This window comes from Bos indicus, chromosome 8 (assembly GCF_029378745.1).
Source record: "Bos indicus isolate NIAB-ARS_2022 breed Sahiwal x Tharparkar chromosome 8, NIAB-ARS_B.indTharparkar_mat_pri_1.0, whole genome shotgun sequence".
NCBI classification, from domain to species: Eukaryota; Metazoa; Chordata; class Mammalia; order Artiodactyla; family Bovidae; genus Bos; species Bos indicus.
In genome coordinates, this window is record NC_091767.1 from 103,314,461 (window position 1) to 103,331,751 (window position 17,291).

The 17,291-nt window shown below is 51.7% G+C and overlaps 1 protein-coding gene across 5 annotated transcripts in view; it reads left to right on the forward strand.

The window, feature by feature from the left end:
- COL27A1 (collagen type XXVII alpha 1 chain) overlaps positions 1-17,291 on the forward strand; it is a 151,954-nt gene that overhangs the window by 22,993 nt on the left and 111,670 nt on the right. For 4 of the 5 annotated variants that reach the window (XM_019966794.2, XM_019966791.2, XM_019966793.2 and 1 more), the window contains exons 5-7: positions 3,059-3,112; positions 13,743-13,796; positions 15,269-15,322. In XM_019966794.2, coding sequence (XP_019822353.2) covers positions 3,059-3,112; positions 13,743-13,796; positions 15,269-15,322 — 162 coding nt within the window. The remainder of the gene's footprint in view (positions 1-3,058; positions 3,113-13,742; positions 13,797-15,268; positions 15,323-17,291) is intronic. The other variant, XM_019966792.2, reaches the window with a different exon arrangement.

Sequence of the window (17,291 nt, forward strand, 5' to 3'; positions counted from 1 at the left end):
GAGGCCCCAGGACCTAGCATCCCAGGTACTGGCAATCTGTCTGGGTCTCTAAACTCCTCCTGAGCTCCCAGCTTCTGTAGGACTGTCCTCCTGACCCGGCATATCCTCCTTTGCAAACTCCTCCTCCATCCATGGCTCAGATCAAATGCTCCCTCCTTTTCTGATGATCACCTTCTTCTTGGAGCTCCTGTGGCAGTTAACTGCCCGGATTCCTCGGTAGAAAACTCACATTGACCACTGAACCCTGTCACCTGGGTGGCATATGCAGGATCCCCTCCCAGCTTTCTAGCCTTCCTGAAAATAAGTTCCAGCATTATCCCCATTTTACAGGTGAGGAAACTGAGGTGCAGAAAGATGCAGTTACTTTGACTAAGGCCAAGCATGGAGTAAACGCTAGAGCCCAGATTGAACCTGGACAGTCTGACTGCAGAGCCAATGACCTTAAACTGCCTGTTGTGCTGCTTTTCCCTTCTACTTAGCTGAGCCCCTCTGGGCCAGAGACAGGTCCTATTGATTGTTCTTTCTTACCTGATGCCTAGCAAAGTCTCCTGCATCAGAATGTGCTGGGCAAATGGTTGCTGATGGGTTCTAGTCTAGGAGTCAAGAACATTTCCCATGAGAGAATGGATGCATGTACATGTATGGTTGAGTTCCTTTACTATTCACTGGTAACTGTCACAACATTGTTTGCTAATTGGCTATACCCCAATACAAAAGAAAAAAAGAGTATTTCCCCTCAAGAAGCTGTGTGATCTTAGGCAAGTCCTTTCCCTATTGTGGGGCTCAGTTTCTGCATTTTTAAAACATGGGATCCTGGTAAGGCATTTCCAGCCAAGATTCCTCCCAGCTCTGAAGTTCTTCAAGTGAGGGAATGACTCTCCTGACATTCCTTTCAGGCTCTTGGAGGACTCCCCCCTCTCCCTGGAGCCCATCACCCTGTTTCTAGATGGGAAATTCCATAGATCGTAAAATTCCAAAGATAATACAATGCTGGGACTAAGCAATCCCAGTTCCTCCGTACAGATGATGGCTCTGGGGCTCTGGGAGGGGGCTGGGCCTTACCTGAGGTTCCCCAAGCCTCCGTGGCTTGGCCCTCTCCACCTCTGCGTACTCCCTGGCCCAACCAGGGGAATCCCTCAGCCTTCCTCCACTCAGCTTTCTGGGCTGCAGCGTTTGTAGAAGCAGTCTGCTTGGCTCCCAGTCAACTATGCAGTTCATTTCTCTGCAAGGCAATGGCTGGAGAGGGGAATGAAGGTGGGGGTGGGAAAGCAGGAAGCCCCCACCTCCCTGAGGGGTAGCGGGTGCTCTAGCCCTCCACCTTTGGGCAGCTGGGGGCACAACTGGGGAGAAGTAGTCATTCCTGACCTTGTCCACCTTGTCTACCTCATCTGGTTCTGGGGTACTGGATGCAAGCGTCCCCTCCTCAAACATCCTTCGTCTAACCTTTTCCAAATTCAGGTTGAGCTCTGAGCTTAGATCCCAGGAGCCCAGACTGGGGTGAAGCTCTGAGGTCTTCCAGATTCCTTAGAGACCATGAGTTTCCCGTCATTCATGGAATTGATGGGGAGACTGAGCCTGGGGAGAGGGGAGACTCAGAGCTGGGACCAGGTTGCATCTAGTTGCCAGGATATAGCATCTGGTGAAATATCAGGAAGGGGCTGGAGGGCTGATTATTTTGGAGGTTACCCATGACACCGTTATAAATCCCCTAGGCTGAGTGAGCGTCTGAACTCGGTTCCTCCTTGACATGGACAGGGAAGGGGAGGGTCCCAGCTCAGGCATGAAGGAAGAGGGAGGTGCCTCGGGCGGAGAGTGATAGGCTGCAGCTGGGAAGTTGGCCTTGAAGCGAGAGGAAGGAGGCGAATTCATACACAGCCAGATTAGTCAAGAGGGGCCATGGATGAGGGCAGTGTGTCTGGAGGCTGTTGTGGTAGGGGGCACCCTTGAGGTGCCTGTCCCCACCCTTAGTGCCTCAGATTATTCCTATTGGACAAAGACTCTCGGAAAGTAGTTGACTCTTAGGACTCTGTTTATATTACTGGGCTGCAGGATGCTAGCCCGGGGCCTTTGCAGAGAAAGTGGACATAAGGCCCCAGCTGTTATAAGGGACGTTCAGATATGGCCTGGGAAAATCTAGTGCCATGAATAAGCCTTGGACTTGAAGCCAACAAACTAGGTTCCAGCCCTTGTTTGGCCACCACTCTGCTGTGTGACCTTGGCGAAGACCCTTTGACTCTCTGGGTTTAGTCTTCCCAGCTGTTTCATGGTCCCCGAGGGACTCTGTAAGCTCAGAACATGTAGAAATCTAAGGGAGAGAGCTCTGACTACCGTGGTGGCCATAGAAGAGACACGCCCTTGTTCAGAGGAGGCCGAGTACTCCCTTGACTGCGCGTGCAGCTCCAGAGGCTCGTGCAGAGTCCAGTTGGAGTCTGAAGGGTGGAGAGTTTCCCTTAAGCAGGAGGAGTCCCAGAAGGTTCCCTGGAGGAAGTGGCGTTAAAGCCAAGTCTTGAAGGATGGGTTGGATTTCATCTGGAGGTGATGGATAGGAAAGGCATTCCAGATGATGGAACAGCAGGGCATAGGCAATGTGAGGAGGAAGTACCAGGCGTGGGGCAGGGCAGCCAGTAGCTGAGTGTGCTCTGAGTCGAAGGAAGCAAGTGTGGGAGGGGCTGGTGGGGCCAGGTGCAGAGAGTATGGAGAGGTGATCCAATTCAAGGGCTTGTGCTTGGAAGCTGCACATCTGAGGTTTGTCCCTTAGCAGCCATGTGACCTGGGAAAGTTGTAAAACTCTCTGGATGGCAGCTTCCTTGTCTTGAAAATGGGAATCATGGTAGCACCTATTTTGTGGGTTAAAAAGATAGAATGAGGTGATGCACAGAAAGAGCTGAGCACAGGGCCAGGCATCAAGAGAGCCTTTCTGCAAGCAGCTGCTGTGGCCATACTGCTGAGACTCTGCTAGTGGAGAAGACCCAGCGGGCGGGTGGAAGTGCCAGGCCTTGCTTTAGGAAGTGGGATGCTCCTCTTTTCCCCTCATCTCTTTTTCTCTTTTGCCTTTCAGGGTCCTCCTGGGCCTTATGGAAATCCAGGCCTTCCTGGCCCCCCTGGAGCCAAAGTGAGTATATGCCGTGGGGTCTGGAGATACAGCCATGGGGTGGAAGCTGGGGTTTGGGCCCCGCACTGGGGGAGGCTTCCTTCCTTAGGGGATCCTGGCAGGAAGGCCTCAGAGTCTCCGTGGAGGATCCGTGTCTAGGCCACCAGCACTCCCAGAAGGTCTCCCAGGTGCCAGGCCCCATACTGGGCTGGAGATGCAGTGAGGAGTTCGGAGTTTAGCAACTGGTGGGGAGGGGCTGGGGTGAGAAGGAACCTAGGGTCCTCAAAGCGGGTGGGAAGAAAGATCATCTGCTGCTAAACAGGGGAGGGCCTTGGAGATCCAGCCTCAGCGTGTTACTGGGTCACAGGACACACCCTGGGGAGGCAGGTCAAGTTTTGAGCTGGGGAGGGATGTGGAAAGATCATGTTTGAGAAAAATCCCTGGATGCCGTGTGGAAGGCGGGCTGGGGGGCTGGGGACCAGAGTAGAGGCAGGGAGACCTGGGGGTGATACAGGCCAGCGTGGGGTGCAGGAGGAAGGGAATGGGTGCCTCGGCGATGTGGAGGGGAGATGGAGAGGACTCAGGGATGGACAAGAGGAGAGAGATGGGGATTCTCTCTTTAGCCTCAGTGGCCAAACCAGGGAACCAGAGGAAGGAATGTTACATTTGGGAATCTGTAGCCCAGCCAGGCAGAGAGATTCGTGGACATCCTGAAACTCAGGGGAGCTCTGAGTTGGAGATGGAGCCCTAGGGGGTGGCCAGCACAGACATGCCACCTCTGGACTGCAGATGAGACCAGAAACCCAGGTGACTGGTGCTCTGATGACTGTGGAGGCTCCAGCTCTGGGGCGCCGGGAGAGAACAGAGCTGTCCAGGGTGGTGCGTGGAGTGAGAAGCCCCAGAATGAGTACGGGGCCAGCAATATTAAGGTTATAAGGGGTAGCCTCAAGTGATGGCTGGAGAAATAGGAGGAGGGGTCAGGGGAGCTGAGAGCACAGCAATTGTGCCGAGAAGAGCACAGGGCAGGTTGGGAAAGGCAGAGGGTCTGCCTGGCTTTCAGCTGTGGGGTAACCAGATGAAGAGCATCCCTGGGCTTTGGCTGGCCCAGGCTCAGGGTCCTTTGCTAACCTGTTAAAAAGGTCCTGCAGCTTGAGGAAAACCATTAGCCAACTGGCCCCAGCTTGTGCTGTGATTGTCAGCTGAGCATCCTCCATAAGCTAGTTCTGACTCCTGGAGCTCTTTTTGGGACAAATGTACACAGGTAGCCCTGGATGTATGACAGTATGGTACCAGAGTGCTGGCGCAGAGCCCTCACACAGAGCTGCAGGAGCGCTCGCCTCTGCCTCTGTGGGTATGTGACTTCGGCCAGGACTGAGCTGGGGTCCTTTCTTGGAAAGTAAGCCCAGAGGCCTTGGGCCAGCAGCTGCCTGGAGGTGCTCTGGGTTTTAACAAAGCAAACACCGATCATGCCAAGCACTGTATATTGAACCCTTGCTCTGTGCTAGACGCTCTGCATGCACTTCACGTAGCCTCATTTGATCTCCACAAACACCGAATGAGATGGTGGGGTTACTGCACCCATTTATAGATGGAGAAACTGAGACTCAGGCAGATGATTGAGACCCTGCCTAGGCAAGGGCAGTGGGACCTGCCCCCATGAGTCAGGCCGAGGGTCTGAGTTCTCCTTGGGAAACTTCTGCTTTGCAGAGGCTTCTGGTCGCCCAGGCCTGGGTAGATAGATGCTGAGGATTAGCCACTGTTTTGATTGCCAGGCTTGCTCAAGAACACGCCTTTCTTGGCCTGCTCTGAGACTGTCTGGTCTTTCCCCCACTCCCCCACCACTCCCAGACTTGACCCCCTGCTCCTATGGTAGCAGATGCTCCATCAGCTTCTCACCTGTCCACACCGGCCCCAGTCTGGCCTGCAGCCCACCCCTCATCCTGCTAGCAGATGTAGGGAAACAGGAGGAGAACCTAGCAGCCGCTTTTCCTGCCATTTTGAGGAGCTGTTCTGAGTATGGTGAGGGAGGCTCAGACCTGGCAGATGAGCTCTCCTGCGGAACACAGGAATACAGAGCCCGAACCTGTGACTCAGGGCCTCATGGACAAGTTTCCAGCTTGCTTCTGTATAAACAAATAAGGGAGCGGGTTCCAGAAAATATACTGGAATGGGAGTTTTCTCCCAGTAGAAGTTGCATTAAAATGCCCTGGGGAAAAGTCATGCCCTTTTCCTGGACACTTGACTGGGAGTCTAAGAGGTGAGCCCAAGTGGATCCAGGGCAGTACAGTTGAACTGAAGGCCCCAGGCTGCTGGACTTTCGCCCTGGGCTGGTGTTCATCTGTGGTTTGGCCAAGATGGGGTTAAAGAAAGGCTCTTCTGGGACAGAATTCCTGAGATTGGAAGAGAATGTTGTGGATCTGCAGGAATGGGTGTGATTCTGGGGAGAGGGTCCTTGCTGTTTACCAGATCCTTTCTGGGTCTGGCTGTTGACCTGGTGGGACTCTAGGGCTGGCTCCCTCCAGGCCCGGTGCTGGCTCTTCCTTTTCCGAACAGTGTCGACTTCTAGAGCTGCCTCTGGGGCCACCCATCCGTTCATTTCCATTCGATGGGCAAACATTTATCAAGCACTTACTATGCGCTGTTGATGGAAAAATCAGCCCAACAGGCAGGGCCTGCCTAGTGGCAGGGAGCCCGCCCATCATCTGGATGGGTCACAGTGGGGTCACTTCTGTACCGTATTTATTGAGCTCTTGGGAGCTTATGACCTTGTGGGTTAAAGATCCCCCTGCCAGACTAAGGATGGGAGAGACTGGTGGATTGAGAAATCAAGAAGAGCAAAGATAAGGAATTTCATCCCTCTTGAGGTCAGGGGAGCAGAGACCCAAAGGGTCCATGACTTGATGGGATCACTTGCAGTGACCAGCAGTGGCGGGGCTGAATTTCAGGTCCTTGGGTTTGCTGGCTGGAAGACACTTAACAGGGCTGTACAGATGGTTCAGGCCAGAGTCACCCTTCAGTCCCTTCTGCCCGCTCCAGAGCCAGGGCTTTCCCTATGTACCATGTATCCATACATTCCACATTCAAACCCATCAAGAAGAGAGTTTGCCAATTCCCACAGAGTCAAGATCAAGGACTTTGAGACTGAAGCAGAGGAGCCAGAACCACGGGTGGATGGTATTAGCTGACCTTGGAGACCAAGTGTTGAGTTATGTGTCCAGCAACCACAGTTGTCATGCAGGAAAGCGCAGTGGTTAAGAGCACAGACTCTGGAGCCAGATGGTGGAAGTTCACATTCCAGGTCTGTTAGTAATAACTTCTAGTTCTGTGGCTCTGAGCAAATTATCTGAATTTCCCATGCCTTAGTTTGCTCATCTGGAAAATGGGATAACAATAGTAGCTGTCCTCCCGGCATCCCTGGTTGTCATGAGGTATAACTGAATTAAGAGCAGTGGTGGCCTGTGGTGGGTGGTCAGCTGTCAACAGGTGCAAGGTGCCCAGCCTACAAGGGGGCACAGACAGGGACAGTCCCTGCTCTTGTGGAAGCCAGCTGACCATACCATGCAAAGGGCTCCACATGAGAGACACTGGGTGCTCAGTCCCCACAGGATGGCAAGTGATCTGGTCTGGGAGGTAAGGCCTGCCTTCCTGGAGGGTGGGAAGGCTGAATCAAGTCTGAAGGGCAGCAGACCACCAGGCCAAGGGGTGAGAAGAGGTTGGGGAGGGCAGCAGGCCTGCTGGGTGTGCTAAGACTTTTAGACTTCATACAAAGAGCAGTGGGAAGGTGTGAGGTTTTCAGCAGATGGGACACAATCAGGTGTATCGTTTTGCAAAGGCCACTCAGGCGGTTGCGGAAGCCGGGTCCGTGGCCATCAAGTTGAAGGGTGGCCAGCCTGGAGCTGCCCCTGGGGATGCTGATTCTATGCCAGGTGAAATCAGATGGGATGCAGGGCCCAGGTCAGGTGAGAAGCTCTGGGTCTGAGGTGGACAGGGCTCCAGCTGTGCCTGTGCTGGGTGATGAGGCACCTGGCCCTTTTCTCCTTGGCAGCTGGCTGCCCTTCCCTCCTCTGCCCTGCTTGGTTTGCAGTGAAATACTCAGGATTACTGTGAGCCCTTGGGCATCTGGGGAGGATAGGCGGGCAAGAGGATCCATGCTTAGTGATCCGAGTGACTCCTCACAGAAGTCTCGGGCATCAGACCCCAGCCTCCCCTTTCCCTTTCTACAGTGACTGAAGTAGGACATACTCTTTAAGGGAAATGTGGAAAAGTCTGCTGCTGCTGCTGCTAAGTCGCGTCAGTCATGTCTGACTCTGTGCGACCCCATAGACGGCAGCCCACCAGGCTCCTCTGTCCCTGGGGTTCTTCAGGCAAGAATACTGGAGTGGGTTGCCATTTCCTTCTCCAATGCATGAAAGTGAAAAGTGAAAGTGAAGTTGCTCAGTTGTGTCCGACTCTTTGCGACCCCACGGACTGTAGCCTACCAGGCTCCTCCGTCCATGGGATTCTCCAGGCAAGAGTACTGGATTGGGTTGTCATTGCCTTCTCCGGTGGAAAAGTCTAGAAAGTATCAAGAAGAAAGCAGGCCTCCTGCTGTGGCTCTGTCCATCCATAGGCACTGACTGCGTTTTAACATCCTGTGTGTCAAGGACTGACCAAGAACCCGACATACTTTGCAGGGTGGATGTTATTACCCCCATTTGCAGATGGGAAAACTAAGGTCTAAAATATCTAAGTAACTAGCTTATCTCTGATAAGTATCAGGGACAAGATTTGAATCTTCTGCTGTCTGACTCCAAAGCACATAGTTTTAGCCCTAAATCCATTAGCTCCATAACCCTTTAGCTCTGAAGATTAAGCTATATATGTGTATACATATATATACGTTGCTGCTGCTGCTGCTAAGGCGCTTCAGTCGTGTCCGACTCTGTGCAACCCCATAGACGGCAGCCCACCAGGCTCCGCCATCCCTGGGATTCTCCAGGCAAGAACACTGGAGTGGGTTGCCATTTCCTTCCCCAATGCATGAAAGTGAAAAGTGAAAGCGAAGTCGCTCAGTCGTGTCCAACTCTTTGCGACCCCATGGACTGCAGCCCACCAGGCCATCTGTCCATGGGATTTTCCAGGCAAGAGTACTGGAGTGGGGTGCCATTGCCTTCTCCATATATATGTTACATATGTATAATATATACACACACACATGTATATACATATATATACATGCATACTACATATATATGAATAATTTAAAATATGCCTGTACATAAGTGCCATATAGTGCTTAGCTGTTATTTTATTAACAATTGCCTTGTAGAAAGACTGAACCAATCTATGCCACTGCTAGCATTAGAAGAGGATATTTGAAAAAGATAATTCATTATTGCTTCCAATACACTGCACTGATAATCTGTGAATAATTTTCTTACATTTGCTTTCTATTTGCATTTCACCATTTATGATTTTGTTTATTTTAGGGATTGGGATGTTGTCTTTTGTTATTGATTTGTAAACATCATTTGTGTTTATATATGAAGGCTTATTAAGGCTGCATGTATCTTACAAATTATTTTTGAGTTTATCGTTTGCCTATTGAGAGTATTCATGATGATTTTCACAAATGAGAGTGGTACCTATTTTTTTTGAACCAACAATAACTGACATTTATTAGGAACTTTTACAATATGTCAGAATCTGAGCCTTCAGGAAAGCCCTAATTTGGAGAGCACTCTACCGTAAGTAGAGGCTTCCCTGGTGGCTCAGGTAAAGAATCTGCCTGAAATGAGGTGGACTGGGGTTTGATCCCTGGGTTGGGAAGATCCTCTGGAGAAGGGAATAGCAACCTACTCCACTATTCTTACCTGGGGAATTCCATGGACAGAGGAGCCTGGCGGGCTACAGTCCATGGGGTCACAAAGAGTCGGACACAACTGAGTGACTAACACTACCATATGTAAAATGTATGATTCTTTACTTTTGTCCTTAGACATTTTTTTCCCATACTAAGACCAGAGAGGTATTCACTGGTATTTCATTTTATAATGTCATTTGTACTCAAAATTTTAAACCATCTGGAATTAAAATTCATGGAAGTAGGTATGGGTATAGCTTTATTTTCCCTGCAGTAGTTGATCATTTATTAAATGACTTTTCCTCCACTATTACATGACAGACCAGGGTCTATTTTAGGCCATTCAAATATGTTTCATTGCTATGTTTGTATATTTTTAGCCTAGTAAAGTACTATTTTATGACAGTTATTATCTTTATACTATGTGTCTCCCTGCTCCACTTATAATGTTCTGGCTATTTAATCTGTCAGATGAACTTTATGCCCATCTTAATAATTTCCTTAGGAAAAAACCTCTCTTGGGGTTTTTCTTGGAATTGTATTAAATGTGTTTATTTGTGAAGAATTACCATCTTTAAAATATTAACTTTTTCCATCTAAAACCATGGCATATCTTCCCATTTGGTTGAGTTTTTAAAACGTCTCATAATAAACCTCTATAGTTTTTATTGCATAAACCTGGCACATTTCTTACTAAGTTTGTGCTTAGAAATTTTATATTTTTGTTGCTGTTATGAATGGAATATTTTCCCCATTATATTTTCTAGCTGGCTTTCAGCTATTGAAAAAGAACTATTGACTTTGTATATTTGTACTTCTGATGTTTATTTTACAACCATGCCCTTTGCTGAATTATTTTATTGGTTCTAACAGTATTTCACTTAGTTCTCCTGAATTTTTAGACAGGCACTCATATTGTTTGCAAAAAAGGACATATTTTTGCCTCCTTTTCCTCAAAGGTTAGTAGTCTTATTTGTTTTTCCTGCCTTATTGCTGTGGCCAGAACTTATACACACATGAAACAGTAGTAATGATGGCCAGAGACCCAGTGAACCTTCAGAGGACCTTCCAGAGCTGGGGCCAGATCCGACCCAATCCTAGCCCTAGAGTTGTCTCTTGAGACTCCACTGATTTATTTTCTCACTTGGGAAATATTTTTCTGATGCCTCCTCGGGGCCGGGCCCTGTGCTACGTACTCAGGATCGTGTATCTTGCAAAAGATGACTTGCACAGGGGATTTCTGGCCCAGAATTTTCCGGTCCTTGGTTCGCTCCTTCTTTGTCTCAGCCCTTCGTGAGGCCTCGTGTAACCAAAGCCTTCTGTTCTTTCCACTTCCCAACTTCACCTGCAAGAAAGCAGCTCATAGTTTCCATTCCCTCTCTGTTAGTAGCACTTCTGGCTTAGTATATACCTTCCTAACCATCTTCTAGCTCCTCAAGGCTCTGTTAACTAGAGTCTGCTATTCCATACAGAGGGAAAGGGACTTGTCCAAGATCACACCGGCTCATTGGCTGGAGAGCTGGGTCTGGCACCCACGTCCTCAACCTCACTGAGGTGTAAACAATTAATTAGACTTTATTATTCTTTATATCTCTTACTAGAGAATTTGCAGGAGTCTGGCTGGGAAGATGGATAACTTTCTGCATCCCAGAAGTCACACCTTCAGCTGAGCACGGGTGCCTTGAGCATCCGTGGAGCCCACACTGCATCTGCTTCCCTTCTTGTCTTCCTCCAGCCTTAGCTTGGCTGACTGACTCTCAGTCTGGGTCAAGTTCTCCCAGCTCCCTCCTGTACTCCACGTATCACTGGTCATAGTTGTTCATCTGTGGTGTATTGAAATGTAAAGAGCTTGGGCTCTGGAAGCAGACTTCCTGAATCAAAATCCCACTTATGAATTATAGGATCTTGGACAAATTATTTACCCTCTCTGTGCCTCAGTTTCCTCATCTGTGAAATGGGGATAGTGATCATGGCTCCCTTTTAGATTTATGCGCTGAAGACTTAGAAGAGCACTAGAAAATGCTAGAGCATTCAGCATTACCAGTCTTTGGTTTCTCCCTCGAGAGGTCCCCACAGGCACGACTTGTGTCTTGATCCCCACCATGGTATTCTCAGTGTACACTGTAGGATGTGTAAATGTTCAATAAATTTCAGTGTTCTTTTGTTGTTCTTGGGCAGGGATTAAGTCCCAAACACGGTGCTGGCTGCTGAGAGTGCAGAGAGCAGTCCATTGAAACTAAAATGCCCCCGGATATGGCCTCTGGGCAAAGGAACCAGTCTGGCATCCCTTCGGGTCTCAGTTTCCCCCTTTGTAAGATGACAGGACAGGATGCACAAAGGCCCCCCCATGAGAGCATTTTAAGCCCAGCTCCTCTATTGGCTGCAGAGCGAGGTGGGCAAGGGCGGGGTGGGTAGAAGCTGCTATCCTTTTTTGGCCACTGGAATCCTGGGTGGCCCTGGGCCTGGCCTTGCACATGGACATAAAAGGCATTGGAGCTGGGCTTGTGAACGCCGAGGCTGGGAGAGTGTCAACAAGGGGCTGCTGCAGCATGAGGCTGTTGATCCTAGAGGTGAGGCCCTCAGCAGTGACCTGGATGGACCCAGGTGGACAGAGAGTTGGGGTTCTAGCAAGGAGGGACTGCCCTGCAGCCTGGGGCAGCTGGAGGGCATGTGGGAGAGGCATCTAGGCTTCCCATTTGTACGTGAGGGCTCTGGAGTCAGATTGACCCAGGACCTAGTCAGACCTAGTGAGACATGGCCTCTTACCTGCATGCCACCCTGGACTATGACTCAGCCCCTCTGAATCTGGGGCTTGGTCCTGTGTTGCCACATGTGTGTGTAAGAGGGCTGGCGAGGTGCTGCATTGAGTGGGCCTGGCACAGTGTTGGGCACGTGGTAGGTGGGCAGCGAAAGGGCACCCTCTCTGTCTTAAGGTTTGGAATGCAGTGATTTCTCATGCAGTGACTGAGTCAGGATTTGGAAGATCTGTGTCCTGACACAGAAAAGAATCAAATGGGAACTAATTAAAGTTGGCCATTCCACCCTCCCCACGTGTAACATCTCACTGGCTCCTTGCCAAGAAACCTGGATGCCAGGCGGCCATGTGTGCCTGCACCCCTGTGTGTGTGTGTGCATGTGTGTGTGCGCGTGCATGTGCGCGTGCGTGTGTGTGTGCGTGTGTGTGCATGTGTGTATGCACATGCGTGTGTGCATGTGTGCACGTGTGTGCACATGTGTGCGTGTGTGCGCATGTGTGTGTGCATGTGTGCGCGTGCGCGTGTGTGCACGTGCGTGCGTGTGTGTGCATGTGTGCATGCACATGCGTGTGTGCATGTGTGCGCGCGTGTGCGCACATGTGTGCGCGCGTGTGCGCACGTGTGTGCACACATGTGCGTGTGTGCATGTGTGTGCGCGTGTGCATGTGTGTGCGCGCGTGTGCATGTGTGCGCACGTGTGTGCGTGTGTGCACACATGTGTGTGTGCATGTGTGTGTGTGTGTGAACATGCATCCATGCGTCTGTGCACATGCCTGTGTGTGTGTATGTGTGTGTGTGTGTGTGTGCTGTGCAGCCCACATTTTAAAGGTGAGGAAACAAGCTCAGAGAAGTGAAGTCACTTGCTTAAGACCCTACTGTGCATCTGTGGCTTAACCCAGGACTTCTGACTCAGGACTCAGATTGGGGAGTGAGCTGGGGAGTGAGGCTAAGGGACAGATCAGGAGACTGACTTCTCAAAGGACTGTCTGCTGAGTAATTTAATCAGGCCAGAGCCCTCTTTAGCTATAAGAGACACAGCTGGTAGGTCCTTCCCTGAGCACATGCTCATAGAAGCCAGGATCCTTGTGATGGGGATGCTCCCTGTGCGTGGGACTAGGGATGCTGGTCTGACTGGGGACATACTACTTGTCAGTGTCTCTGCTATTCCCGCCTATTCTAACTTGTTGGGTCCCAGGCCTCTGTTATGGGAGTCACAAATTCAGGGTCCTAGTCTTAGCTCTGCCAGTGCCTCAGCTTGGGTTCCTGGGCTGTCCTTTTCCTTCTCCAGGCCTCAGTTTCCCTGAATGTGTTATGGGGTAATAGCACTTCCTTTGTCCACTTCATCTGGCTATTCTGGGAACCTGGTGGGTTGAGGGATATTGCAAACTGTGAAGGGCTGTACATAGATTAAGTGGCTGTTAGTGCACTGGCTCTAGGTAATTTGAGACGGTGAGGTGAGCATCAGGGGCTAGGAAAAGCAGAAAGAATCAAGCTTAACTTCAGGATGTGTCTCTTAGAAGGTCTCTGAGAGCCCTGGGGGAGCACATCACCTATACAGTGGGCCCAGGGATCTACAGATTGGTGGGGGAGGATGCAGTCAAGCTGCATCTTGAGAATGTTTCTGGTTTGGCTAATGATGATTGTGGGGGGAGTGGTTTTCTACTTGGGGTGACTACCTGCATAAGGACCCAGCAGCAGGAATGTGCAAGTCCCGGGGAAAGAAGGACTGTAGTCTGGGATGGGGCAGAAGGGCCCCGTCTTTGAGCTGGGCTGGTAGGAGGAGAGCAGAGTTCTGAATAGGGTGGGTGGGACCAGATGATGGAAGACTTGGGACACCCAAGGGGGAGTTCGGACTTTGTCAGTAGGGTGGTGGGCAGCTATGGAGGGTTGCTGGAGCAGGGGAGTGATGGGATTGAAGAGGACCCCATGGAGGAATGTGAGTGGGGTGGAAGGGGAGGGCATTTAAGCAGAGGACAGGGATTTGAGCAGAGTTGGTGGGGAGAAACCCTCTTTAGAAGACGTGGCGGCCAAAGTGGAATTGTTTCTGTTTCAGGGACAGAAAGGGGACCCCGGGCTCTCACCAGGAAAGGCCCACGATGGGGCAAAGGTAGGTTTCCAGGGACCCCAGCGCTCAGGGAAGCGGAGGAGTGGATGGTAGGGAAACCGCCATGCCATGGCATGGACCTCCTGACAGAGGCCTCTGCGTAACAAAAGGCTGGAGGCAGGATGTAGAAAAGGACGTGGTCTGTTCTCTTTGAAGCCCTTCAGCTCTCCCTGCACCAAACCCAAAGCTATCCCTGCTGCCTTCTTCCTATGTGCAGCCAATAAAACTGACAAAAAAATGTGACCTGTGGACATTCCTTTGGTGAATGTCCTTTGGCCTGATGCTCTGAGTGGGTTTTCTGCAGGGCCTGCGAGGTGGCCCTTGGCATCCAGAAGCTTCTTGGTGGCACACGCCCAGGAAGCTTCCAGCAGACATTCGAAGACCCCTCCAAGGTGGTTAGTTCAACACACGGATCAATGGATTTTCAGGACGTAGAAGGGAATGGGCTGGGGAGGCAGGGCTGCCTGACTCTGAAGGGCTGAGACCAGAACTTCTCCCATGGAAGAGAGAAGAGTTAGGCCCAAGGACTTCATTGCCCCTGAAGCATCCACCCTGTAAGTTAGGCAAGGGGCCTGGAGGGAGTGCAAGTCAGGCCAGAGCAGGGGAACCCAGAACTCTAAGTAAGATCGCCCAGGGTCCCGGACATCCATCCTCTGGAAGGAGTCCTTGAGTCTGGTTTCCTTCTGGACACAACCCCAAAGCCCTCCTGACCGGAAGAACTCTGCTTCTCAGCCCAGCCTCTGGTGCATGGAGACTTAGAGGTGGCGGCTCCTGTTGATTTCTCTGAGACACAGGAGGCTCATTCCTTCACATCTTCATGAGAAGTTTGCTCACTCAGCAAGCGCTTCCTGTGTATATACATCCACATGCACCCCCATTGGATCCTCATAAGCTTATAGCCCAGGAAGCTGGGCCTAGCTTGCCTGGGAGGAAACAGAGGCCCCAGAGGCGGCGGCTGGAGGCCACGCAACTGGTCAGGTGTAGACCAGACTTTGTACCCGGGCTGGATGACCTCCAGGGGCCCAGGCTTCTCTCCTGCTCCTGCGTTGTCTGCTCCTGGGTCTCATGGTGGTGGCAGAAATGCCCCCTACTGGGTGGCCACCATGTCCAGCACAGGCAGGAGAGAGGGGGTCAGGAATGTAGGAGAGGGATTGCCAGTTGGAACAGGTTGCGTGTTCTCCAGGGCAGTGGTTTGCAAACATAGTTTTGGCGGTGTAACCCATTCCCCAGATGGTTCCTTCTGCCGAAGTCCAACATAGAAAACAGATCAAATGGAGAGACTGAATTATGTGGGGAGGGGCTGGGTCCCATGCCTGCTCGGCTGCCCTCACCCTGTGCAGAGGACCTGAGTCTCCCCTGAGGCCTTTAGGCCTCCGTGAATCCTATTTGCAAACCACTGGCCCTGGGAGGCCGAACTTTCAATAAGTGTCTGCTCCTATTGCCCCATCTCACCCCGTTTTCTGTGTTTTTTTCAGGGCGACATGGGCTTGCCCGGGCTCACTGGGAATCCAGGACCCCTTGGACGAAAGGTACACTTTGGTGCTGATGCTTCACTTTGTCCAGTGGGTTTCCTAGCAAGCGGGGTCCTCAGACAGGAGTGCTATGTACTGCCTCTCCCCAGCCCTGGCCCAGATCCTCGGCAGTGGGCTGGTGGCCAGAGGGGAGAGAGGTTTCTGAGGGTCTGTGCTTACCCGGGGGCGTGGAGCACCTTGGCTTGGAGCAGGTCCCCCCACCATGGTTAGTGAGATGTGACAAGAAGTAACCCTGTCCTTCCTTTTGCATCCCAGCTGCTCCAGGGAGGTCCTGAGGGTGCTCTTGGTGGTGGAAGGAATATTGTCAGAGCCAGGAGTCCCCATAGGTTCGGCTCCACCTTCCATGAGCTGAGTGGCCTGGGACCTGCACATCCCCTCCCTGAGCCTCAGCCTTCTACCTGGAGTGACCATGACCTACCCCGTCCCCTGTCCCTGATCTCTCGGGGTCTGTAAACCACGAGCAAGGTCTGCAGCCTGGAAGTTGAGCGAGTGGGCTCCGGGGTCAGTTGCATCTGGACTCCACTCCCTGCTCCACCATTTGCTCGCTGTGTGACCTGGGGCAAGTCAGTAACCTCTCTGGGTCTAATATCATCCCTCCCATATACTGCAGGGAAATCTCTATAGAGGCAGAGTTCTCTGTGCATTTTGAGCTGTTCTCATCCTCCCCCACCTCATCACTGCATCAGTCAGGCAGGGGGTGTTACCTCTTTGGGGGAAGAGCTGCCATTTTCCTAGGTGGTGGGTCTCTGGCTGGCTGTGCCCCTGAATTCCTCTCTGGCTTCGCAGCTAGGGTGAACCATCCTTCAGACTCAACAATACTTGTGCCCCCTCCAGGAAGCCCTTCTAGAACCCCAGCTTTTGGGTCTAGAGCCTCTACTCTGCTTGAAGACTCAAAGTCCCTCTAAACTGCGTTCTTTTCAGCCCCCAGACCAGCCTCACCAACCAGGACATGCAAGAATGGTTTGTCGCTCTTCCTGCAGAGCCTCGCTCAGGGCCTGTGTGTAGTAGGTGTTCAGGAAACAGGGAGGACAGTGCAGGGTCAGGGTCAGTTACTATTTTTGCAGGGAAACCCCCCATTGCTGATGGGTTTTCAGTCTATAGATCAGCCGAGGGCCGCAGCTTGAGCATCCTTGCTGGCTCCCAGCTGTAGCCACAGCTGCCCTCTTCCTTGGCCATCTGGTTCTCATTTGGGCAGCCGTGGCATCTCCTGGCTCCATCCTGTCCATGCTCTGAGGGTCCCCATGGCACAGGTGGACATGGAACATGACTGCCCCCGGACCCATTCTCCTCCAGCCTCTTCGGCCAGAACAGGTCCTCCTGCAGATCTGAAGAAGCCAGACCCAGACAGGAGTGCGTGGCTGTCTGTGAGCTGGGGAAACGTGGTCTTTTCTGGCTCAGAGAACACAGAGGAACTCCCTCTCCCCGCTCACTTCCTCTCTGGGCTCCAGCAGTTTCTGATGGATGAGGTGTGAGTGGAAAAGTCTTCTTCCAGTCCTGGCTCATAAAGCAGCCAGTGGTGGTCTCGCTTGGCACGGGAGTAGGAATCTAGCAGAGGAGGTGGAAGATGGAAAACCAGACGGGACTGGCTCCTGCCTGGGGTTCTAGCCTTCCTGCTCTTAGCAGATGTCCAGGGAGGCCCAGAGTCCCCAGCGCAGGGGAACCAGCTCACCTGAGCAGGGAGAGACATCTTTTCTAAATTAAGGAAGAGTCTCTGTGTGGTAGGAAAACGATTTGGCAAAGCCATTTCCACCGAGTCCCTCTGGCTCCTGTCGAGGCAAACACGGGGGAGTTTGGTCTGGCAGGTCAGTGTCACCTAATCACAGGGAGTGGTGGTGCTCAGGTCTCAAGGCAGGGACCCCTGACCAGTGGTGGGGGTCAGGGAGGCAGGCCAATGGGGTGGGCAACCTCACCTGGAACCATCCCTGTTTGTCCGTAGTCGCTCCTCCCACAAGCATCTTTTGGTAAC